This window comes from Trematomus bernacchii, unplaced genomic scaffold (assembly GCF_902827165.1).
Source record: "Trematomus bernacchii unplaced genomic scaffold, fTreBer1.1, whole genome shotgun sequence".
NCBI lineage: Eukaryota > Metazoa > Chordata > Actinopteri > Perciformes > Nototheniidae > Trematomus > Trematomus bernacchii.
The window spans coordinates 5,534,229-5,557,875 of NW_022987739.1; the positions used below are offsets into that span (position 1 = coordinate 5,534,229).

The window sequence follows — 23,647 nt, forward strand, 5'->3', positions numbered from 1 at the left end:
GTGTGTGTGTGTGTGTGTGTGTGTGTGTGTGTGTGTGTGTGTGTGTGTCTGTGTGTGTGTGTGTGATGAAAGATAGCTGATTGGATGGGAGATGGTGTTAGACAGCAGATAGCTATCTCTGCCACCCATCACTTATCTCTAACTGCCTGAGCGGCTGCCCTCCTTCCTCTCCATCTTGTGGGTATCCGGCTTTGGGAAACTCCTTCGTATCATTGGCCGGCCGGGCTTCTTGAGGGGTTTGGCGAACTGAATCGGGGTTGCTGATTGGAGAGTGCTGCCTGAGGTGGTGCAGAGGAGGGGAGGTGGGTGAGGACATGTGCTCCGGAGAGCTGCGCTCCAACTTGATGCTGAGGTTGAGGGAGGGCTGATGTGGAGAGGTGGAGGCGCAAGACTGAGAGGGGAAGGAGCACCCCCCACTGGACATCCTGGAAACAACAAGACACAACAAATGTCAGAGTTGAAACATCGATTCTGCAATTGTCTTAAATGTATCAGATGCAGCTTGATGACAATTTATTGCATTTTAATTTTAATTTTCCTATTTACCGCCCTATATTTCTTTTATTAATTTATTTTGATCATGTGGTTTTTTTCATATGTTTTTCACTTTTTTTACTCTGTCTTACTGGTGGCCATATTGTTTACCATTGTGTGGTCACAGCAGAAAGCATTTTTGTATGATTACTTATTCCTACATACTGTATGGTTGCCTTGGGCTGATGATTGACATCATATTGAGATGTGTATATTAAATGTGATGTTTGTGTAATTTTGCACAAGAATGATGATCTGATTGATCAAAACATTGGACAGAAAACAAGTAAATAAAAAATCTTTATCAGAGCAAAAAGGACAGTGTGCCGATTCAACCTCCTGCCATATTTTATCCTCAGAGTCAGAGAGGTACCATATCATGCATTAATATCCTCACCCTGGGTTTATATGGGGCTCCTGAGGCGACTGCCAGGGGTTCACTGATCCTCGCTGCAGACTGACGGAGTGATAAAAACCAGGTTGGCTGTACTCTGAAAAGAGAGGTAGGAATTAAAAGGTGATGAAAAGGAGGACACAGGCATGGATTATAATAAACCAAGATCAGTGAATGACAGGATAGTATATTTTCACTATAAGAAAATGTTTCAACGTTTAAGGAAATACAGGTTTGTAGAGAGTCAGAAGAGAAGATTGACACTTAGCAGGTTATCTTAGATTGGCATAAATACTGGAACATGGGGAATTCTGTAGTTTAGAATGTGCACAACCTGGTAATTATTATATATATATTTTTCAATTAAATCAATTGTTTAATCAATTCGATCTGCGGTTATGCGCAGGAACATTTATTTTATTTGGACGAATGTAGTAACTTCTGGTTGGTGAAATCACTGTGAAGTTTGGTGTCAACAAGCGGAGATTTGAAGAGCTCACAGCAGCCGATAAAGAATAGTCCTGCACAAAACTCCTAAAACCACAACTTTTGGTAAAACCACCACTTTTATATTTTGTATATGTGCTGGTAGGCAGATTTTGTATCTTTTGGACAGATCCAGGCTAGCTGATTCCCCTGTTTACAGTGTTTATGCTAAGCTAACCAATTAAAGCAACCACCATAGAATAGGTGATTCATAGAAGACGTACCAGAGACCCCCGGAGAAGGGAGGCCATACCCTCCCAAACTGTGACCCAGCAGGCCTGCCTTGCCCATGGCTACCATGGAGCTGCCGCTGTGCAGGCCCTGGTACAAGACCCCCCTCTGACCAACAGGGAAAGAGAAGAGTCAAACCAAGAATCTCAAGTTTGTGGGGAGAGTGACAGCATGACACTTTTACTGTAAGTGCAGGCTGGATAGTAACAGCTTCTTACAGGAGAGTTATGGTTAGCTCTCGTGGCCCCCAGCCCCACGTTAGCAGCATCCCCCCGCAGGTTGTCACTGCCCAGGTTCACAGGAGGAGGGCTCTTCATGTCCAAAGCTCGATTCAGGTTACCATGGGAGAACACGGAGTAGCCGATACCTACACAGCGAAAGAAAGGAGCAGGAAGTGAAAAGAGATGTGATCTTGTTTCACTCACAGAAGAATAATTTATTCTCTGTTATACATTCTTCCCCCCCGCTCTGTTCCTGTCACCAAAAGTGTGATAAAAATGAACTTCTTCTTTTAGTTTGAGCTTAAAATTGGTATCTGGTCTTTTATAAGACTAAGGCTTATGTTAACATTTGAATATATTATTAGTGCATTGATGACTTGACAGAATCCATTTAATCTAAGCAATCGCAGAAATCAGTGTCATATATTAAAATAAACAGAAATAATACATCTTAAAACACAAAGGCTGTTAGGATCGGTGTCTAATGTGAATCACGGTGTTAGCTATGGGTGTTAGTATTAAAAGAGGCTGTAATGACTGGCAGGTGTGATACGTTCTGTACAGAAACTACAGAACTGGTTGCAGCCGCTGGTGTAGGGCCAGTTTCATAAAACAGACCAACTGCACGTGTGGATTAGTGCGCATACACACACTCAAACACGCACACTTCCTGTGTGATCCCAGCCAGCTGTGCAGTGTTTGACAGCTCACATAAGAATTGTACAGCAAGTTTTGAACAAGGAGCTTTAAATCAATGATCTACTTTTTTGGTGAAAATGATAATATGTTAAACATTTTATTATTAAGTTAGATATTGACAATTTGAAAATCAATAGCTGTGAACTGCAATTTTTTTATATAGAATTTTTTTTTTGTTTCATTTGAGAATTTTATTTTCCCCCACATTTTTCACATAATTTGCATTTAATTTTGTAATTAAACTCTTTAATCAGTCAGTCACAAAGAAGTAAGATTGTGGAATTGTAAATGAGTATAATTGCATTAAACACATTGAGGAAATGTAATCATTTGGTTGTCCTTCAAATCTTCAACCTTGTTATTCAAATCATTCTGTAATGTTACATAGCACTCTGCTCACCTGAGTGTGGAGACATGAATGCAGTGTGTGCGTGCGGCACAGCAGGACTGGCAGCGCCCGGTCTGCAGCCCAGAGATTTAAAGCCAGAGGGTCTGTGGGACGCCATGCCGGATCCAGAGGAGTTAGGAAAGCCGTTCTCACAGCCTGCAGACACCAGAAACTGGGCCTCCGGGGAGAGGAGCGACGGAGCCTGGAGAATAACAACCATGTATCAAAACAGCCAAAGAATTAAGATCAAAAACCTGTCCAAAAATTAGGAAAAGTGTCAATATCTTATTGTGTCTTTGGACATTTTAACGTTTTACCTTTTTTATTTCATTAAAATTATAAGAATTCACTTCAACCACAGATCACCTCAGCATGTGTGTGTGTGTGTGTGTGTGTGTGTGTGTGTGTGTGTGTGTGTGTGTGTGTGTGTGTGTGTGTGTGTGTGTTTGTGGTGAATGTGCAATAGCAGAAGTGTGTGTGGACTGACATAGAAGCGTTGGCGAGCCACAGAGAGATCCATGCCCTCGCTGAGAGGATATCTGTCTGCAGCCACCTGCATGCTCTCCTCACTCTCCAGCTCTGAGGCTTCCAGACCGAGGCCTTTCCTGCGCAGAGTCTGAAACAGAAGAGAAAGTGCGTGTGGAAAATTACCCACAATGTTATCAGGAAGGCTTAGAAAGGTAACATATAAAGGATTTTTGTATGAATTTGAAACCTGAATGTAATGTTAAAGCTCCCTGCTCTGAACCAATGTATTATTTTGTATTGAATCATGCTTCTCCGTCATCTCCTTTAATAGCACAGTACCTCCAGTATGTCCGTGTTGGTGCGACTCTCGTGCGGCTCGCTGTACTCCGTGTACTTGAGAAGCACTTTGTCCATGTCTGTGCTGGCGTACTGGAACAGACGGTTGGTGCTGTTGAAGATGATCAGGGCGATCTCACAGTCACACAGCACACTCAGCTCGTACGCCTTCTTCATCAGACCAAACTTACGCTTGGTGAAAGTCACCTACAAAAACACACAGTGGTTGGGGTCATATTCCCTTTAACTTCAGCCAATTACTAAACATTAAGAGGAAGATGTCAAATGTAGGTTGTTAAATCAATTCAAGTCAAATTGTCTAAATAATTTAGTACGCACGTGCTTAAATATTTCTGCAGGAATTAATAATAAATAGAGCCAGAGTGGGTTGGAGCAGAATGGACAAATTAAATCATAATAATAATATTTTTGTACAACTTGGATTTGCTGCCAGATAATAAGTCTTGTAAGATTAATGCATGTGATCTTTTTTTATTATTATAGTTAAAACAGCAAGTTTGCTTTTTTAAATGGAAAAGCCAAACACAAAAATCCAAACTGATTGCTAGCAAATACTGAAGGTGTTGACAAGTGGGTATATTTATAGTGCCTAAAATCACAAGTTTGTCCATGAAGGGTTTACAATCTGTACAGCATACAGCAACTGTCTATCATCAGAGCCTTAATACAGATAAGAACAAATTAATCCCCAATAAACTATCCATATCACCAAAAGACCTTCAGTCCTGAAGATCAGATAAACATATTGTATTTGCCAGTACTCTGGGCAATATTTAATAAAATATTCTCCTTGTCTACACTGATTCATTGTGTGTGTTCGATATATACTAATGAACATATGAACAGGCCACGTCTATGATATGATATTTTCTGTCACATCGCGACATTACCGACATTACCTCAGTCTGTGGTGAAATGTACAGGAAATGTGCAGTTCTAATTCTTCACCCAATGTTGCATTAAAACCAAATTGACTTTAATATGAGCCTCAATATGCAAGTTAGAGCATGCATGCTGTAAAAATTGTAAAATGTTGCATCATCCCATCTGATTGTTCCAGCTCCTGCACCCTCTTTGCACTATTAGGAACTAATTCATTTAATCAAGGATCATAGGAACATGTGCTACATACAAAAAACAGGACATAATGCAACAGAACAAAAACAGAAGAAGTGCATTCCTGAATTGCTATTATTTTTAAATGTGCAAGAATGTATTTACAGCTGTCTGAACACGCCTTGAAATCACCCGCTAAAAATATTACTGTCGCAGGCAAACTTTGTACATACGTACATATAAAGAACATCTTATGATAAATGAAATAATGCCCACCTGTCTATTTCTCTGGTCCAGAATACGAGAAATTTGTATTTTCTTTCTTCCCATTTTTTCTACCGTTCTGCTGCACACTTTGACACCTGTAAAATAAAACATGACAATGTTAGAGTAGCAGAAAGAAATATGTTATTGTTCATCTGCATTTAACATCAACAAATACATCTGATTTCAAACACAACACAAAAAAATCCTTATGTTAAAAGGATTTCTTGAGGTTAACATTTGAACATTACATTACATTGCATTTTGAACGCAATGGCAATTGAACTAACTGTTTATTCTTCTGCATGTATGCATCTACATTTTGAAAATACAATAAGCCATAATACATGTCATAACATTCTTGTGAGAAAGTGGCATTCATTTGTTTTAAGCGACTCAAGTCCCTTTCCCCGTGGTAAGGGCAGGGTGTTTATTTATACCACCATGAGGCGATGCGGTCTAAAGTTAGAGCGGACCTTGCCGGGCCAGCAGTCCACACAGTCTGACACCCCCGCAGTCTGGGTTACCCCTGGGCCAGCAGCACGACTCCACTGCACCGCACAGCCCCAAGAGACAGGGTTAAAAATACAGTCCACAGCTCCTTTTAAAGGTTCAGCAGGCAATAGCTAAAACCAAACAGTAAAAAGAAAACGGTGTGTTTTTGAATGATGGCTGAAGCTAAAAACCACCCACTCCTCTCTCATGCATGGTCAGAAAAAAACAAGCAGAAGGCAAAGACATGGATGGTCTGTGGTTGGCTTGAGAATGTCCATTTTTTAAACGCACAACCGCTGTTTTTCCTTTTTTTTCTTGGTCTAAAAACCCCCGCTCCTGTCCCTGCCCCTGTAGGACCGTATAGAGCTGGACACTATAGAGAAATGTAAACTCAGCATTTAGTTTTCTCTGAAATTGTTTGCATTATGGGAGACAGCCATAAAACATTGATGCTAAATCATAAACACTAAACTTAAATGCATATTTGAATAAGCTGTCTGGATTACTTGTGCACGCTACTGTTAGTAATACGACTACGCTAAGTGGTGGTCTGACTCCTCTGACCTGACAGTGCTTCTCCAAAGCCCAGAGCAGTTTTCACTGGTTTTCCCCCTAATACTGAACATGTATTGGACTTCTCTATATTTAGTCCCCTGTCCCTCCTGATGGTGCCTGAGCGGATATGGCTCCTGTGTTCCCACGACCCCTCAAGTGCACGCTGTCCCTCAATGTAAGCTTGCCACACAGGCATCTGGGGCATTTTTGAGAGGAATCCACCTCTTTGCCCTAATTATTACCTTATAAAGTCCTGCATTATCCACTGTGCTGAATTTGCGGCAGAGACCAGACACACCTCAACACTGACAGCAGCAGATAAACCCATCATTGGCGCTGTCTGGACGGTAAAACAAGGCACGCTGAGGACAAATGGCTCTAACTTATAATGAAAGGACCACAACAAACAGTATTGGTTGGACTTCCTAACACTTTCAGCCACACTAAAAAAAAATTAAAGTCACACAAGGTCTGTCTCTCAGACATGAGACAATTTATCCTCATATCAAGGCCTGCTCATGGTGAGAAGAGAGGGAAGTGGGACATGTGTTCTAAACAGGGCAGAAAGATCTTTATCTCAGGGGTTTTACAGAAAGTTCCTCTCCTCTCAGATACATCCAAACGACCACGATCACAGCCCCGTTAAAACACATGACTAGCTGTATAAATATAGCTACACTTCCAGCCAAACGCTGTGGAGTTAGCTATAGAACGTATGTGGTTTAGTAGGTTTGTCGAAGGCCTAAAGGTCGAGACAGGCAGGAAAAGGACTGGCTGAGCCTCACACATCAGCTAATTCTGGATGATTTCCCGCAGCACAACTGTCGTTTGAGGTCTGTGAATGCACCAAACACACCTTCTGTCTGTGACCTTTATATCTAAGGTCAACACCTGATCGTGTCATCCCTGAAAATATTTGGAAAGTGAAAGAAGTATCAGATCTTTCTTTTCTAAAACATGTCAGCTAGTGCTATGATAAGACATGGATGTAAAACAGAATCGCTTTGTGTCCTGTAATTGTGCAATAATTGCACAAATGAACACTTGCCCCTGGGTCTCAGGCCTCTATAGGGATAGATAAGACCTTTGTCAGACGCCTTCCCAGAGGCGAGAGAGTGGAAAAAACTGAGCTCAGACACACAGCAGCACACAGTCGCCCTGCAGCTTCACACCCTGGGAGCTTCTGGCTGATCACCGGGGAACTCACTGGGACAACAACGCACATGCAAAAAAAACTAAACGCTTGTGCATCAACAGACATGATCACTTTAATAGGTTTAATCAGATCACGTTAATGCATTGCACTGGTGGGTTTTCTTGCTGCAGTGAACTGTACGCATCAATGAGAAGGGAAATAAGTCGGGCATTTGTAGAGTATTGGGGGTTCTGCTTCAACGGTTTTCTTTCCATGAGTCATTTAGGGCATGATGGCTTGATAATGTTTCAAAAACATGCGTGCACGTGTACGCAGATTAAGGAGCTAATGGCTTATGATAGAAAAGCAGATTCCTATAAGTGCCAATCACATTTTGTCCATCACAAAGGAATATTTGGAGTTTAGTTGTTGAAGTGTAAAAAAAGTAAAAAAACAGCAACAATAAAAAATGTAGTTAACACTCTAAGCGTGTTTGTGAACCGCTGTGTTCCTGCTGCTGCTGTGAAATATTTGTTTCATATGTGTATTGATCATACAATGAAAGCAATCAAAGCAGAAACTGTTTGACTGCTGCGCTACAGCGATATAATGAACTCTGCAGCAGCAACATTTGTGTGTATGACACATAACCAAGTCTTGGTTCTTCTGCTTAAGTCATTTTAGTCATGCCTGTGTTAGTCACATCACAGTCCCGTGTTAAACTGATAAAATGTGAAACCAGGACTAAAACTGGAACCTAATTTCACATGAAACAATACAGAATTCCTGCCAAACTCATGTCAGAATAGCCAATTACCAAAGGTTGTGACAAATCAAAACGGACACATACTATAATAATAATAAGCCAATAGTGTAACTCTTCTTTTACTACTGAGTGTTTAGTTCAAAGCTAAGGAATATCATTTTTTATTAAAGCATCAATATATAATGATAAGTCAATAACGTGTGTTTCTCTATGTGTGTCATCTTCAGGGTCAGACAGTTCATGCACTCATTGGGTCTTTGCTGAGTAATGGTGAGGAAATATTTGTCTAATTTTACCAGCAGATAATTGAATTGCCTTGATATTACCAGAATAGCAATAGTACCAAGCAGAACATTGGATCTTTCTATGAATAGAAAGAAAAAAATGTTTTCATGACTTTTAAAAGTTGTTCCACTGAAGATGAACCACACCTTAAAGGGAACTGACAGAAGGAAACGTAACGTCTGCTCATTTGAGTGAAACACAGACAGACAATAAAGGAAATTCAAAAAGTGATATTTTTGAACGATATCACACTCAAAACATAACAATAATCCATGTATATTTTGAAGTGATCAGTGAAGTGATTGGAAAGGCAACAGGTTGAAGGGATGAGAAAGATGGAAGATGTCTCTATTAACAAAGAATTCAGTATGCAAGGCAGGCTTTTTAACGCTCAAAATAAAAACTGTAAAAATACATAGCATAAAAAGTGATACTGGATAATTAGGCCTGATAAATTGCTGACGTCATTCAAAATAGACCGTTTAAGAATAGCCTGTCTGTCTCTGAGTTGCCAAGCATCCCTGTCTAATATAGCCTCATCTATACGCTGCTTTCAAATACACAGCAACAGGTAACTTTACCCATATATTGCATAAATATGTGCACAGTGGAAGATTGAATAACAGAAATCCTAGCAAACTAAACGCACAAGCTTTAATAAAGAAGCAGAAAAACATCTTTTCTCACCTGCTATCGATCTCCTCTTGTTCACCTCGGAGATTCCCCCACTGGCTCGAGACAAAACAAAAAGGAAAAGTCGAAAATAAAATAAAATGTCTTACTGAAGTGTTGTCTTGTGTTGTGGTCTTGCGCTGATGCAGAGATAAAATCACCTGGTGCAGTAGTAGCGGATGGTTCAGCTGCTCTCCAACAGCTGGCTGCTGCAGCCCGCCTCTCGCTGTCATCTCTCCCCGCCTCCTCCGCCTCCTCCGCCCGCCATTGGACACTCCCTCCGCCCCCCTGCTCCTCCAGAAGCACCAGCACTCACTGCAGGCTGACAGCGAGTTCACAGCAGAAGTTACACCTACTGTACATACACACACTCCGGGTTTTATAAAGCTGTGGATAATAAGATCCGTGTTGCAGAGCAGAGAGTAAACATTTGGTAAGATTGTGTCCCGATTAGCCTCTTTAAACAAAAAAAGGTTTAGAGAATAATAATGTAATCACTGGATGGTGAAGAGGTGACCACAAATATAAAAAAAACATGTGTGGCTATTTTGTTAGCATCTTTGGTTACTTTTAGCATCAATTTATGAACACACAGCTATATCCACATTTGTGCAGTTTTGCACATGTGAATATGTACACATTTAATTGTATTGCATTTTATTGTCATTGATGCATCCTTTTAACACTTTTTTAAATGTATTTGTGTCTATTTTTATTATTGCATTGAGAGATGAAAAATAAATGATATAAATATCTTTATTGTCATCATACTATACGTTTGTATGATGACAATAAATATATTCTGATTCTGATTCTGATTCTGAAAGTGGGCCCCAGTTGAAAGTCCTGTTGTATTGTGATTTGCTATGTCTTTGTTTCCTACTGTTTAAAGGAAAGGTGTAAAAATGTCTGCAAAACCACATACAGTAAAATTGTTTGTAAAGACATGCATGAAAAATGTAAATGTGCAATTAAAATACGACTGGCTGACAGGAACAGAAGCTCCCTATTTGACTGTCAGAGGCTCCATGACCGCATTTTGGAAACCACTAGTTGACATAGTTGATTTCCTTATAAAGCTTCAAAACGTCTTAAATAAAATCAATCCTTAAACATTATTTAGGATTGGGGGGAAGCTCTCTTTCCTAATTTCCTAATTCAACAACGGTTTCTAAATTCAAGAGGACATTTTGTGTCTTTTAGGTGTTGGTGATTAAAGGATATAGCCTATAGAATGAGATTACATGGTGTTTAGTGTCTGCAGATGAAAGTGAATGGACCCAGGTTGAGGCTACGATCCTTGCCATGCTTGCTGTTATGTGAATGATGTGAAAAGACAGAAAATGAATGTAATTTTGATGCAACAGAACCTTTTTTCTCGTTTACTAATTTAACAATCTGAAAGTCCCAGTTAAGTTAGAGAATCAAAGCAGTTGATTGGCAACAGATTGTTCCAAAACACTTTCTGAATGGGAAGATTTAAGTTGGTGCACATTAATCAGAATCATAACCAGGTTTATGGTAGGTTTACACGTACGAGGAATTTAACACAGGTAGAGGACTAGACAAATATTAAAAATAATTAAAAATATATAGTAAAATATAACAGTAAATTATTACAGTATTTACATTGCAATGGAATGAAATAGAGGAATAACATATGGAATAAAAGTCAGCTGTAATACAAAATAATGTTTATTGTGTACATTAATGTAATGCATAGAGTCTAGAATAGATCAATGGATCATAATGATGAAAATGCAGAAAAAACATGTGTCCGTCAAAGTAGCCCATATCAGAGTGGCCTTCTGGCATAATAGACCTTCTACGAGGGAGGAAGGTTCACATATATTGTCAAACAGTCACTCCACTAAAATGTCCTCAGGCAATTCACCAAATCCCTACAGATTATTGAGGTGACGTGTGTTTAGTCTCTCAGTTTCATCAGGTAAATAAACTGAACACAAATAAAGCTGTAAACTGAAACTAATTATGTGATTTAGCCACCTCTGAACATACACTACTGGATTAGACTATAATTCATTACAACACCACCCCAAGTTAGAGCCCCAATACAACCAAAAGTGAATTCAACGACTCTGATGTCTCGGCATACACTTAACATGAGCTTCAAAGGGGGGCAAGGCTGCAATATTACAATGCACTATATCGTACAGGTTTGACTATTGTGTTTACCTACTAAACACAGGGCCTAACCATGAACACAACTGTTGTACAGGCTACCACATTTCTGTTTGAGTGGTTTGTGCCCTAACTGATGCATAGTCCACCTTGATTTTATTATGTGTTTATTAGCTTTTCCTGTGTATGAATAAAGAAATGCAGTGGGGTCACAGTGTAAAGTCAAAAAAGGAGGAATAAAAAGCCCACCAAAGCTGAGACAATTACACACCAAGACATTATTGGAAAACAGACACACTGTCAGCTTAATAGATATATTAATAACTGAATCACTGCATGAGCTGCATTATTGACTATTTTTGGGATGCGACACAATGTGCTCCTAAAAATAATATAGCGACAAATGTGCTAATACAGATCATCTGTTTAAGTGTGGATAACAGCTCTCTCACACGCACAGTGAAAAAAAACAGAGACACATGTAGAGCTAATGTACGCGCAAACACACACACTTTCCCAAGAGGCTACCTAAACTGAGCATCATGATGCAATACTTAGCAACATCCCTGCAGACTGCTGCAGCCTTCACCTCCAGGATTCACCTGCGTGGGCCCCATCAATCCAACAGGGAATAGTGCCAACCCATATCTGTAAATACAGCAATAATTACCCGCAGCTTAGGGGAAATTATACCTTTCCTCAGTGTGCTGTTTACGCATGTATCTTCGTACATTTACTCTAAACAAGTGAGAGCTCCATCAAGCTGAAGGAAGGAATAACAACCAGTTACTTAAAATTAATAATACATACAAAAGCCCTAAAGCAGAGATGTGGAAAGGTGCCTTTGAGAACTTTCCGTGTCAAGTCCATTTTTTTTTTCATTTTCCTGAAACTTCTCACTTCTGCTTTCGACAAGATCAGCCACGGTCCTTTTAGAGCATGTGGTGAGGCTGTCGAATTCAGAAATAGTCTCCATGGTCAGTGTACATGTGTGAGAGCAATTGTTCACATTGTGTACCTTTATAGCTACAGTCTTATCTACATCTCAACAGAATAATGGCTACACCTTTACTACCCCCCCACTCCTCCACCAAACCCCAAACTTTAACAGAACAATAAGGCCTCTGTAACACAAGTCACAGACTTTAAGGTGTTTGCGGTCCAGCAGCGGTATGTGAAATGAAAATGGAGTTAATTTTAAATATCAATTCTATGAAATCAGGCTGGACAAGTAACTTTCACAAGGTTGCAATGTGCAAATAAAAGCAAAGGTGACAGCTATTCTTTTGTAAAATAAGCGGAGGCAAGGGGAAAAAAGTGCATCCCCATGATAAATTGTGCTTGTTTCCGTGGCAACTGTTGAAAAGATAATTAGATTCAGAGATTCCGAGGAGCTGCAGGAGGAATAAAAGGGGTATTCTGCAATGAAGAGGGTCTGCTAAGGTGGCCCCTGCTGCTTCGAATTCCTCAAGAGTTAGCTGAAATGCACACCTGCCGCCGGTATCATCTTGCAGAGGAAAAACGTAAGGACTATCGGGACTTGGAGTCACATTTGATTTAGCTTTTTATGAAGTTATTTGAGTGTTTGTATGAGCAGGCAATTAATTGGCCCTGTTGAAATGAGCCAATAAATCTTTTAATCACTTGGAGGTGACATCACATCATAAGAAGTAGGCTAATCTATTAGCCCAGGAAATAAATGTACTATTACACTAATCTGTATTATGATCTGTTATTAATTGTTAGTGTGAAAGGCACTAGGAAATGTTTTAATGTTGTTGTTATGTGTGTACCTGCAGGGATTGATGGAAATTAACTTTTGGCTATAATCTGGCATCTCTTCCTTTTGTCTTTTTGAGATCATTGTATTTTATGCACGGCCCTTGTTTAATAAAGATATTTAATAAACATATAGTCTACGTTTTCAGGTCTGTTTTTCTTTTGGAGTATGCCCTAAAAGTTAAAGCTTTAAGTATGCATTTCTCCACTTCTCACATTATAAAAAGGCACTTTAATTTGGTAAAAGTGTGTAGGGGGGACTGCACTGTTTAAATACCCTTTGTTCTGTCACGGTGTTTTTACTTTGGTCAGTGAGCTCTCCCTCTCCCAGCAGCGCGTCAACACATTGTTTCCGAGGATCCAAGAGAAAAAGTCCATTGTTGTTGCGAAGTTTATAATCTGGGGATTTAAAGCACATCACATGCTCAGACTGAGCAGCGGGGCGCTCTACCACAACAGCAAACTACTGCAAAAATCCATGCTGCAGAGGGAACCATTCATCCCGAAAGGACCGATAAATACTTTTTATTCGCACTGAAATGCCTGCGCACTTTTGGGGAGTTTAGGATCGCCGGAGAAGTGTATTTAAAGTAGTCCGAAACTTTATTCTCTGGAGAAAGCGCCTGCATTTGAGGATAAAAGATGACGCTCCAGTACAGCCAGCGGTCCCTCATAGTTCTGTCTCTACTGGGGATTTTATCGGCCATCATGTCTGTTTTATCGGTCATTTTGATTTTCCAGCTTCAGTCTCAACAGGCGGCAGTGAAGGAGTCTCCCCCGTCCACCTCCTGGTTGATCCCCGCTCCTATCTGGGCCGTCCTGCTGCCAGTGTCCACGGTGCTCTCCGCCCTGTCCCTCACCCTCCATCTGAGCTCGGTGGTGGTGTGTCTCCTCCACAGCTACTTTTCAACAGAGGTCTGCAGAGGAGAGCAGGACACTGAGAGGTATTTTAGCCTGTATATAACGCACCTCCTCTACCACAAAAAACCTGCTGAAGGCCCTGTCAGCGGCTTCACTCACTTGTTGTCCTGGTGATTATCCAAATGGTTCAGAAACAGATAGTTCCGGTCAGTTCTGATAGGCTGGTCTGTGATCGCTTTTCAGCTAACTGCAATATTAATACACACCGAAAAAGTGACTTTTATAGAATATCTGTGCACGTTTTTAAAGAAGAAATAACACAACTTGTATTTCTGTAACAAATACAAGTTGAATTTATTAGCAACTAACTAACCATTGCTCAATTCAGTTGGCTTGGTATTATGATTAGCTTTAGTGGGTAATGATAGCAAACATAGTTGTTTATTGGTCAACCAGGCTAGCTTCATTTTAGCATCAATAGTATCAGTAACTGTTAATGGAGGCCACAGTGGCTAGTGTTGAACAAATGTCAATTCATTTCACTTTAATAACAATGAATGACCATGAAAATATAAACTCCCTGTGTTATGTAATCTACTCAAATACAAAGACCCTATAATAACTCATATGGGCACACTTAGATTTCTAACTGTCATTTACACTATGCTAAAGAGATATTCATTCAACTGTACTCATTTTTTAAGGTTGTTCATGGTGTATATGGTTGACCATACAAATTTAAATGAAAGGCTAAGTTTAGTAAAACGTTTAAACATAAGGTAAATCAAGGGTAAAACAGAGTCCAGCATTAAATAAGAAACAATAATTCAATAGATGCATTGATCAAAAACATAATGCTTTAAGAAAGGTAACAATGATTAAAATGATAAAAGAAGCTTTTTTTTCATCATAGGCTACTATTTGCTGTTATCTTATGTAGTGTTTACAACACTACTTAAACAAACATTTAATCTGTTTTGTATGCGTTTCTTTCTCTGCCCACACACTTTTCTCTAATTAATCTCCGTAAAACCCAGCAGATTCTAGTTGACCACATTAAGTTTCATTAAAAGAAACACAGTTTCAGAAGTATAAAGGGCCTTCCTTATGTGTCAGAGTGCAGAGGCCTGTGCTACAATGTTGTTGGCCGACCCCCACCTCTCAAACCCTCTGAATCCCGTCTAAACAATGGCCTTCCTCTCATTATGCACCCAGCACACGGCTTCTGGCTGGCCCTTTCCCACGTCGCTTTATAAACCCACCATAACCCAGGACCTCCCTAACGACAGAGGGGACATTCCAAGAAGATGTGAATAATAATGAGCTTGTATAGCAACCAACCTAGATAATCAATAATCAAATATTATAGGACTTTTATGTACATATATTTTAGGGGAGAAATAAAAAAAGGAGGAGAGAAGTTGGATGGTTTTGCACAAAATGCATTGAATTGTGTTAAAATAAAAGTTTAAAAAGAAAATGTTGCTATAAATGGTCTTAATTTACGAGCTGATGATAAACATTGAACTTTTTTGTTTCAACAGAGCAGACTGGTTCCTTTTGGATAGCAGAGGTGTGCGACACGTGGCTATCGGACTCTTCTGCCTGGGGGTTTCTGTCTACTTGGCAGGTAACAATAAAAATAGTGAAAAACAAGATGCTATTGTAGTTGTTTATTTTAAGGTTCCTTTTAAAAACATGGCAGTTTATATATTTAATCCTTAAATAAAGTTTGCCTTGTAGCAGATTTTCCTTGTGTAAGTGAGTTTAGCTTTTATAATTTGCATGCATGGGACATCCTAGTTTTTGACAACAAATTCACAAAGACTAAAAAAGTAGTGCCCAAAACATTGGCTGTGCTATGGGTTTTCAACAGCAGGGGCAGAACCAGCACGGCTGCTTTCTCTCTGGTTTGTCCAGCGAGTCCACGAGAACAATGCATTCTTTGAGCAGCGTCCATGACTTAAGTGTTTTTAATGCTGAAACTGGCAGCGCTGTGGTGCCCTGTTCCACTGAGCGGCTTGTACTGGGGGGGGGGGTCACTGGAGGCAGCCACTCCATTGTGATGAGGAGGTGTCGGCCTTCTGACCCCACTTTCAGCCTCAATCAAAAGGTAGTGGAGCAAGAGACTGTAGATGCAACACACCCAACTCAGGAAGTCACGTCACATCCCAGAGTTGTGCTTCTCTCCCCCTTCCTTTAGCATGCCTGAGTCCATAGTCCTTTTCCTGGAGATAAACATAGAACAACTCTAAGAATAGCTAACCTTTATATGACATTTCAACAACATTCAATACATTTTTGTTAAGCATCAAATTGCTGTGAAATGGAGAAAGTAATGTGAAAATGAAGCCAAATTAAAGAAACTAGCAGCAGACCCAGATGCAGCTTAAAAGTTATTTTGTTTAAAATGATTTCACTCACAGATCAACATTGTTTGTGGTTATTAAATGTATCTGTTTTAAATAAATTCTCTATTTGTCTTCCATTTCAGCTATGTCCATCTTTATGCTCCTCATATTTGAAGTGGAGACAGGCATTGCGAGTGCTTGTGTTCTCTCATCGGGGATCCTAATCCTGCTTGTCGTTGTGATCCACTCTCTGGTGAAAGCTTCTCAGAGTGCCAAACACTATCACAGCGACCACCTCGGCACCCTCTACCAGAACGACCACAGAAGCAACATCGCACCCGTCTCCCGACCCTGCGAGCTTAAAATTGGTGTGGATAAACCGAGGATGCAACGCAGTCAGTCTCACCTCCAGCATCAGATCGCCTACCCTCAATGTGGCAACCCAAGGCAGCAACAGTACCAGCAGGAGCATCAGTACTCCCCTGCTGGGGGCTCCCAGGGCCATGCTAGTGATAAAGACGGCTACAGCAGCAGTAGCAATTGTCCCCGAATGCACAGGACCCTGTCTACTGAGTCAGGTCTACTTCAGGCCCAGGCTAAACCCTGGAATGGGGTCAACAATGAGATGAGGAGTGTCCTTGCACGCAAGTCAGGGATCACCGCAAAAGACTCTACTCTTGTTTGAAACAAAGGAAGCTGAGCTTGTGGTTAAAGACACTGATGACCTTTAAGCTTCAAAAGGGGACTGCTAGCAAGAGTTTGACTTAGAACTGTCAGTTTGTACCATTTGACACTCAGAATGCTGATCCTGAACAGATCGGACTCAGGTGGAAAAAACATATAACATGTTCATTTTATCAACTGATTTCTCCTGTTCCGATTTTTAAGTATTTTTAAATTCACGAAAACTTTTTGAGCACACATTTTGTACAATGTGTAGTGCTTTATGTGAATGATCATTGCTCATCATTGTTGCCCAAATATCAATCTGGCAAATGTATATCTTTCATTGTAATAATGTGAATACTTTATTCCACTGTATATGGTGGCCTTTGCCAAATATTTGTGCAGAGATGTTTCGTTATGCTTTGTTCAAAGTGGTTTCACATCAACTGTAAATTAAATGAATTTAGAGAAAAAGTGAGTGCTTGACACCCAAAATGAGATTAAAATATTGTGCACAAAAAAAAACTTGTTGACTTTAAATGTCTTTTAAATGCACATTTTAATCATTTCTAAAAAAGAAAAGAAAAGATTTAATATCATCCTGAATGTGATTACATCAAGTCTCGGGAAAATACTGACCTTCCTCAGTCCAGAGGTCATGAGGAAGTGGGCTGGGCATGTGGAGGGACATCATGTAAGCTGCATGCAGGTGTCAATGGGAAACAAAAAAACAAATAAAACAGAAAACAAAAATGAAAAAATGAAAAAATGAAGTTCCCATTAACTGCAAAATAGTTCAGAACAGACCTGATAATTATTTTTGCAGTTATTGGGGAAATAAAATGGCAAGAACTGATTAGCTGATGTTCCAAAAATACTAACTCTCATTATTATAGGATTATACAAAACAAAGGTAAACAAGAATTTGCATGAACAAAAAAAAGGTGTGATGTGGAGCAAAGACTGAATCAAAAGGGGATAAAACTCAAGAGTCACTAGTCATTTTACTCTCAAATGAGTAAATTGTGTTAAAGATATGGGGAAATATGAAAGTACAGTGACTGACAAGAGTATCTTTGACACTTTTAAAAGGTGTGGATGCGACAGCCAAAAAAAAAGCCTATTTTTAGTTTGGAAAGATGAACATGTTTAACTGTTCCTTGTCCAAATGATTGAAGAAGTAACCCTTGATTTGTACCCCTACACTTCCGACATCAATGTATCTCAGTCAGCATGTTTACTGCTGCCTCCTACCTGCGTCCTTGAGAGTTGCTAATCTGTTCCTTCATGTTGATGGCCTGACGAAGGAGGCCGTCAATGTTTTTGAAATACAAGCTGCTGTTCGTCATGCTCTTCACAGCACTGCAAAAACATAGAGATCAATAAAAGTGTTAACAGTCAAGACAAGAAGTCTGCGAAATATGTATGTCTATGCTTCTCCTCACCTGCATGCATACTCTACACTGTAAATAGCTCCTTGACTCTGCTCCTCCCAGCTCTGCATGTCAGTCTGTGTGAAACATGATAACAAAATACCAGCATGAAATACAGGAAAAATATATAAGACTAGTTGGTACTGTCTAGCATTTGAAAGCAAATAACTTGTTTTAACACAAAATCCATGATAGTACAAATCCAGGACTGGAGAGCCGAGTTCCCTACATCCAACTGATGCATTGTTTAGGCAAGTAAACAATTAATTATAGTAATACAGGTGGGAGGAAGTGAAGGTGTGGATAAGTTGTTCTACAATTTTTGGGGAGATCTTTGGTTTGACTTGGCAATATTTGTGTATCATACAAAAACTACTCCCAACCAACAGGCAGAATTCAATGTTACCACAGTGTTAAATGTCTGATTTAAATAACAATGGTCTTTAATTAAATAGCAGACATACAGATAATGTCATCATAAAGAGAACAGACGGAACACATTAGGGGACTGTGCTGTTTGCTGTGTTTCATAAGTCCATATGAAATAATAATAATGACATTTACATTTTTTGTTTCTTGATATAAAAATATGTCTTCTTCCTAAATATACTTGAATACGATAATTATTTTTAAATATATTTTTGTTGACTTTAACTTTAATGTAGTAGCTGTTTAACATGTATTTTGCTTTCTCCAACAGTATAACAAAGCAGGTTGTTTACCTTGTGTTGCACCAGTTCGGGCAGGGACCTTCTGACGTGCTCCTGCAGTCTGTACAGAGCCACTGACGGCTCGTTAGCTAGCACGTACATGCTCTCCGTGAATTTATCACTAACTGCAGAGTCAAAAAAGTACAGACAAAAGCAAGAGAATTCGGGACATAGGTTAGAAAAAGAGGGAAACATTCAACAGCACGGGAAATGGACAAATACGCGATGTACAACACTTGCATAGCATTAGCTTAACAGCTCATTTGAGCCAACAACTGCTGGCTCAGTTACAGCGTTTACAAGGTAACAATGATGTAGGTTTATTTAATTGATATTTACCTCGTCTCACTTTCAGTTGCATCTCCTGGTCCTCCATAATGCACGTAGTTAGACACAACAAAATGTAGATGTATGTCAGCTGATTCTCGCTTCTTCCGTATTTTTGTTGTCATGTGTCACACGACAATCTTCCGGACAGAAACATCGATCATCAAAAGTAAGTTCTTCCTTCAAAAAGCACAAACGGCAGTGATACGGAACACGATTTGATTCAAACCTTAATTCATTGTAAACTACGATTGTATAACTAGTTAATCAACTGAGCGGAAAGATATATATCTCGGTACACTTCAATGGTCAGAAAGACCCATCGTGCGACTGGAGATTATTCACTTTCAGTTTTCACAAAAGGAAGTTAGCGCGCATTAGACTGAGCCTCGATGTGGTGAGTGGACGGGGACATTTGCTTTACAAAGTGATTTGTGCTACTTTTTCTTGTCTTGAGAGCAGTGCAAAATGTTTGGGTAGTTCATGATTTGTTTTTATTGCAGTGATCATGGAGGGCATAGGTGATGAAGAGGTTGCAGATGGCCAACATATTCGGTCATCAAACGCTAATGTCTCTCCTCCCGAGTCAACAGATGAGAGGTCCAATGGTATGTGTGTCAAGTGTATTTGTATCTTTTAGTTTAGGTTTCCTATCTGTTGTGACTTTCTTGATACATCATGTATGTGTAGCATATGTCCCCTGACGTTTGTAGTCTTAAAATAATAAATAACAGTGACACAGACATGACTGTAGTTGATCTGTTTGGGCCAGTGTCTCCAGAAATCATGGATGTGGATGAAGAGTCCATACATCCCACCACTCTGACTAACAAGCAGCGTGGGAATGAGGTTACAGTCCGCCCTGCAACATTGGACTGTAAGTAGGATGCTTTTTGGGCAAAGTGCTTATACTATTTGTTGGAATCATGGTATTTTTATTGTCTTAAGCAGATTAAGTTATTCATATTTGATTGCCCTCAGCTCTGTCTATACATCAGTTGGCAGCTCAAGGCGAGGTTTCACAAGTGGCTGCACACCTGAGTAAAGGTGAGGAATCTGGCTGTCACTAAGCAGATATAAATAATGTTTATTTGGCCTTGCCAGTAAGTTGTACAAAGATTCCCACTGACTGGCTTTATTTTGCAGACAGTTCACTGCTAAGTCAACAGGATGAACGGGGCTTCACGCCTCTCATGTGGGCAGCAGCGTTTGGAGAGAAAGCTGTGGTGGATTTCCTATTGGAAAAGGTTAGAAGTAAGCGATTGCTGTCCATAAAGACGTGCACATATTATCAAGACCAAATGCACCATCTTACCCTGTGTTTTGGGGAATTTTTGTTCTAGGGTGCAGACCCCAAAACCATTGCAAGGGAGCGAGAGAGTGCCCTGACCCTGGCCAGCTCCGGGGGTTACGTGGACATTGTGGTGTCTCTTCTCAGACATGGAGTAGACATTAACACATTTGACTGGGTACATCATCACTTTCTTTATGTCTGGCATTTCATCACAAGTCCACAAGATGTATGACTTATGGCAAGCAACACACATGTCTTTATCGAATAAAGATGGATACAACATATTTAAAGGAAAATATAACTAGAATGGGATAGTTTATCTTTTTAATTAATTATTTTCTTTTTTTAACAGAATGGGGGAACTCCTCTACTTTATGCTGTGCGAGGGAACCACATCAAATGTGTAGAGTCACTCCTAGGTACATTGCATGTTTATTATGTAGAACCATGATTGTGGAAACATCTGTTTGAATGCTTAATAATTGCCCTTACTCTCTTTTTAAGCCAAAGGCGCAGACATGACCATCGAGTCTGACTCTGGGTACAGTCCAATGGCCTTAGCTGTTGCCCTTGGACACACAAAGAGTATGTATTGTGTTTTTAAATCTAACAAATACATTTTTTAAAAGGTTTACGTTTTTTAACGGTTACCGTAAAAAATGTTTTATTTTGTTTTCTAGTTCAGAAAGTGTTGGAGGACCATATTCTGAAGCTGTACACACCACCTACATGACAAGAGTAAAAAAACGGTCGGACGCTGTTTATCTCAGATCTACTAACAGCTCTTCAGAGACATTACCATCATGTAAACTACATTTGCTATTTTATACCTATTGTTTATTCCACTTGTATGCATTACATTGTTCATCTACTATGTACAAACAAGGACTAAATGCTATGTTTTGCAGCAGATTTTATTTTTGTTTGGCTGAAGCACAGCAATGAACAAGTTTGAATAAAAACATATTTTTATACTGTGTTCCACTGGTCTGAGGCTTCAATTCAAAGGCACAATATAAGTAGAAAAAAAGCACCATTACAAGATATGAGAACAAAAAACCCATTCAATCTGCAATTAAAGCTCAGATTCAGAGTCAGTGCCAAGCCTTATGTGTTTGAGTAGCAAGATGGCTTGACAGGTCCCAGAAATAGTCCATACCAAAAAAGGCCACTTTCACATCAGTTCATGAGGTGGCAGAACAGATGACATGTTTCCCAAGTGCCTCCACACCATGCTGCACTTTACTCAGGAGCCCCCTCTTCTCTCACGAGAGGCCTTAAAAAAAATGGTCATGAGGTTTTCCCCCCCAGGATGTCTAAGGAATAAACAATAATCCTCCCAAAAAAGTCGGCACTATTCTCAAACATTATTTTTACTTTGTCCACAGCAGGGGCCTCCTGTATGGGAAAGATGTGGGTGTGGAGTTAAGAAAAAGATAAGCATAGTGAAAGGCATAGCCAGGAAAATATTGTCTGATGCTTATTATGAACCATGTAGAACAGTAAAAGGAAACACTGTAAGAGTGACAGATACAGCCAAGCTGCTGTAACTGAATGGCTGAATGAATGTTTGAATGAATTAAAGCAGAATTGAACTGGAATATCTTTCTGATACAGTGGCTTTTTCATGTTATATTTGTGGGAAACATCCTAATTTGTCATTATTATAATTAATGCAATGAATGATGTTTTGTAGAAAATGTAGGTTAACTATATCTAAAACATTTAGCAAGGAATATTTCAAGAAACTACAGGGCTATTGTCTAATGCTGCACAGTAATACTGAAGGATATCTGGAGAGAGTTGTCGTCCTCTGGATACAAATCGCAGATCTGGGTAAAGGCTCCATCTTTCGGGCAACCTGTTGTAAGAAAAAGTGGAAAATAATGTACCTTATCTTGTTACACCTTAGATCTTGTCTGTAAAATGAAACACGTGAGAACACTTAAGCAAGTATGGATAAGTAAACAATTTGTGACCAGGCTTAAAGTTAGAATATTTTATCTCTGAGTTTTACCGTGTAGTCTGCATGTCTTAGCTGAGAAGCCTCCCTGGAACTGGACCTTTAACTCTGACACTTTGACAGATTGAGGGAACTCCAGAGACACCCACTGACAGTCACCCTGTCAAAGAGAAGATGCGAATGACTCTCTCAGACATGTACAGTAGAACAATCACTTTCTGTGAGAAGTCTTAAAGAATATTTGTTTATTATTATTTGGTTTTTGATATAAATTGTTAGTGATTTTGAATACCTAGTGTTATGCTTACACTGGAAAACCCACCAAACAGATGTGACTTTGTTCGTTTTTGTATAGCCTAAACCAGTTTGCCCCACACAAATTATAAAAAAACTAAAGAAAACATAATTTTTTTCTTAAAGTGTTTACAACTCTTTGGAATTGAACTAAGACAGCTATAATATAAGAATATAAAGTACATATACAGTATATGCAATAAGTATTTTTCATGCTACTGGGACACATATGCAGATGTACCTGGTCTGAGTTCCAGCACGTCTCTTCGTTGCAGTCAAACATGTACTTCTTTCCATACTGCTTCACATCTCTGTTTAAAACTGTACTCACCCTGAAATGACAACAACACTAGCCAACAGGAGGGTGACATACAGCAGAACATGTGGCATGATCTACGATAAGCGTGGTATTGATTTAAGTTAATGAGGGACAGCCTTACATATAAGTTCATTGGTTATCTTTAAAGTAATAAAAACGATTCATTTACAGTTGTAATTTACCTGCTTTGAGTTTCGTTGCAAATCAATGAAGATGCCATGTCGAATTTTAAAAACACAAACTAACGTAAAGCGATGTTTGTTTGTTTTTGCGACAGTGACGTCAATGGGTAGCTTTTCCTTTTCCCGCCACAAGATGGCAGTCACGTTTCGTCCATGAATGCACAAACTTTGAATGGAAGTTCTGCTTCTCTGCTGCTGACCTAAATGAAGGTAAGACATTTTCTTGATTTATGACCTTTTCACCGTTTACAAAAGACAGAGCTTGGATTGTGGGGGGAACACCACATGTGATAAATAAACTCCAGCGTATCCAGAGTGAC

At 39.6% G+C, this 23,647-nt stretch overlaps 5 protein-coding genes across 9 annotated transcripts; 2 read left to right on the forward strand and 3 right to left on the reverse strand.

Moving 5' to 3' along the window:
• Window positions 1–9,188, reverse strand: mef2b (myocyte enhancer factor 2b). Of its 2 annotated transcripts, none has more exons than XM_034147513.1 (9): window positions 9,022–9,188; window positions 5,111–5,196; window positions 3,761–3,964; window positions 3,441–3,569; window positions 2,966–3,155; window positions 1,864–2,012; window positions 1,639–1,753; window positions 932–1,025; window positions 1–425 (listed from the first exon to the last, which is right to left on the reverse strand). In XM_034147513.1, the coding sequence occupies exons 2-9, from the start codon at window positions 5,162–5,164 to the stop codon at window positions 113–115; spliced, it is 1,248 nt and encodes a 415-aa protein (XP_034003404.1). In that variant the 5' UTR covers window positions 5,165–5,196; window positions 9,022–9,188; the 3' UTR covers window positions 1–112. The 2 variants fall into 2 exon arrangements, with proteins under 2 accessions (XP_034003404.1, XP_034003405.1); XM_034147514.1 differs by having other exon boundaries at window positions 113–425; window positions 9,117–9,184.
• A 3,953-nt stretch (window positions 9,189–13,141) lies between these two features.
• Window positions 13,142–17,433, forward strand: tmem221 (transmembrane protein 221). The gene is made up of 3 exons (XM_034147568.1): window positions 13,142–13,871; window positions 15,333–15,418; window positions 16,283–17,433. Exons 1-3 carry the CDS (start codon window positions 13,570–13,572, stop codon window positions 16,822–16,824), a joined length of 930 nt encoding a protein of 309 aa, XP_034003459.1. The 5' UTR covers window positions 13,142–13,569; the 3' UTR covers window positions 16,825–17,433.
• On the reverse strand, window positions 15,447–19,444 carry borcs8 (BLOC-1 related complex subunit 8). 2 transcript variants are annotated; one of them, XM_034147574.1, is made up of 6 exons: window positions 19,288–19,444; window positions 18,961–19,073; window positions 18,251–18,315; window positions 18,060–18,167; window positions 17,445–17,504; window positions 15,447–16,016 (listed from the first exon to the last, which is right to left on the reverse strand). In XM_034147574.1, exons 1-5 carry the CDS (start codon window positions 19,322–19,324, stop codon window positions 17,462–17,464), a joined length of 366 nt encoding a protein of 121 aa, XP_034003465.1. In that variant the 5' UTR covers window positions 19,325–19,444; the 3' UTR covers window positions 15,447–16,016; window positions 17,445–17,461. The 2 variants fall into 2 exon arrangements, with proteins under 2 accessions (XP_034003465.1, XP_034003464.1); XM_034147573.1 differs by lacking the exon at window positions 17,445–17,504.
• rfxank (regulatory factor X-associated ankyrin-containing protein) lies at window positions 19,023–21,548 on the forward strand. 3 transcript variants are annotated; one of them, XM_034147571.1, is made up of 9 exons: window positions 19,023–19,251; window positions 19,779–19,883; window positions 20,048–20,152; window positions 20,257–20,322; window positions 20,422–20,522; window positions 20,619–20,744; window positions 20,922–20,988; window positions 21,074–21,154; window positions 21,250–21,548. In XM_034147571.1, the coding sequence occupies exons 2-9, from the start codon at window positions 19,784–19,786 to the stop codon at window positions 21,300–21,302; spliced, it is 699 nt and encodes a 232-aa protein (XP_034003462.1). In that variant the 5' UTR covers window positions 19,023–19,251; window positions 19,779–19,783; the 3' UTR covers window positions 21,303–21,548. The 3 variants fall into 3 exon arrangements, with proteins under 3 accessions (XP_034003462.1, XP_034003460.1, XP_034003461.1); XM_034147569.1 differs by lacking the exon at window positions 19,023–19,251 and adding an exon at window positions 19,328–19,444; XM_034147570.1 differs by lacking the exon at window positions 19,023–19,251 and adding an exon at window positions 19,483–19,672.
• On the reverse strand, window positions 21,466–23,427 carry nr2c2ap (nuclear receptor 2C2-associated protein). The gene is made up of 5 exons (XM_034147572.1): window positions 23,328–23,427; window positions 23,068–23,158; window positions 22,587–22,692; window positions 22,363–22,430; window positions 21,466–21,982 (listed from the first exon to the last, which is right to left on the reverse strand). Exons 1-5 carry the CDS (start codon window positions 23,363–23,365, stop codon window positions 21,860–21,862), a joined length of 426 nt encoding a protein of 141 aa, XP_034003463.1. The 5' UTR covers window positions 23,366–23,427; the 3' UTR covers window positions 21,466–21,859.
• Window positions 23,428–23,647: the final 220 nt, after the last annotated feature.

What these genes read in the sequence shown, in the direction of transcription:
- mef2b (XM_034147513.1), bottom strand. Translation starts at nt 5,164, where the DNA reads ATGGGAAGAAAGAAAATACAAATTTCTCGTATTCTGGACCAGAGAAAT. An exon ending in TGGACCAGAGAAATAGACAG is followed by an intron (nt 3,965 to 5,110) that starts GTGGGCATTATT and finishes GTGTTTTTGTAG; the next exon opens with GTGACTTTCACCAAGCGTAA. An exon ending in GAGCCCCATATAAACCCAGG is followed by an intron (nt 426 to 931) that starts GTGAGGATATTA and finishes TGTTGTTTCCAG; the next exon opens with GATGTCCAGTGGGGGGTGCT.
- tmem221 (XM_034147568.1), top strand. Translation starts at nt 13,570, where the DNA reads ATGACGCTCCAGTACAGCCAGCGGTCCCTCATAGTTCTGTCTCTACTG. An exon ending in GGAGAGCAGGACACTGAGAG is followed by an intron (nt 13,872 to 15,332) that starts GTATTTTAGCCT and finishes TTGTTTCAACAG; the next exon opens with AGCAGACTGGTTCCTTTTGG. An exon ending in GGTTTCTGTCTACTTGGCAG is followed by an intron (nt 15,419 to 16,282) that starts GTAACAATAAAA and finishes CTTCCATTTCAG; the next exon opens with CTATGTCCATCTTTATGCTC.
- borcs8 (XM_034147573.1), bottom strand. Translation starts at nt 19,324, where the DNA reads ATGGAGGACCAGGAGATGCAACTGAAAGTGAGACGAG. An exon ending in GCAACTGAAAGTGAGACGAG is followed by an intron (nt 19,074 to 19,287) that starts GTAAATATCAAT and finishes TTGACTCTGCAG; the next exon opens with TTAGTGATAAATTCACGGAG. An exon ending in AGTGTAGAGTATGCATGCAG is followed by an intron (nt 18,168 to 18,250) that starts GTGAGGAGAAGC and finishes ATGTTTTTGCAG; the next exon opens with TGCTGTGAAGAGCATGACGA.
- rfxank (XM_034147569.1), top strand. Translation starts at nt 19,360, where the DNA reads ATGTCAGCTGATTCTCGCTTCTTCCGTATTTTTGTTGTCATGTGTCAC. An exon ending in CCGCCCTGCAACATTGGACT is followed by an intron (nt 20,153 to 20,256) that starts GTAAGTAGGATG and finishes GATTGCCCTCAG; the next exon opens with CTCTGTCTATACATCAGTTG. An exon ending in TGGATTTCCTATTGGAAAAG is followed by an intron (nt 20,523 to 20,618) that starts GTTAGAAGTAAG and finishes TTTTTGTTCTAG; the next exon opens with GGTGCAGACCCCAAAACCAT.
- nr2c2ap (XM_034147572.1), bottom strand. Translation starts at nt 23,365, where the DNA reads ATGGCATCTTCATTGATTTGCAACGAAACTCAAAGCAG. An exon ending in TGCAACGAAACTCAAAGCAG is followed by an intron (nt 23,159 to 23,327) that starts GTAAATTACAAC and finishes TTGTCATTTCAG; the next exon opens with GGTGAGTACAGTTTTAAACA. An exon ending in TAAGACATGCAGACTACACG is followed by an intron (nt 22,431 to 22,586) that starts GTAAAACTCAGA and finishes TTCTTACAACAG; the next exon opens with GTTGCCCGAAAGATGGAGCC.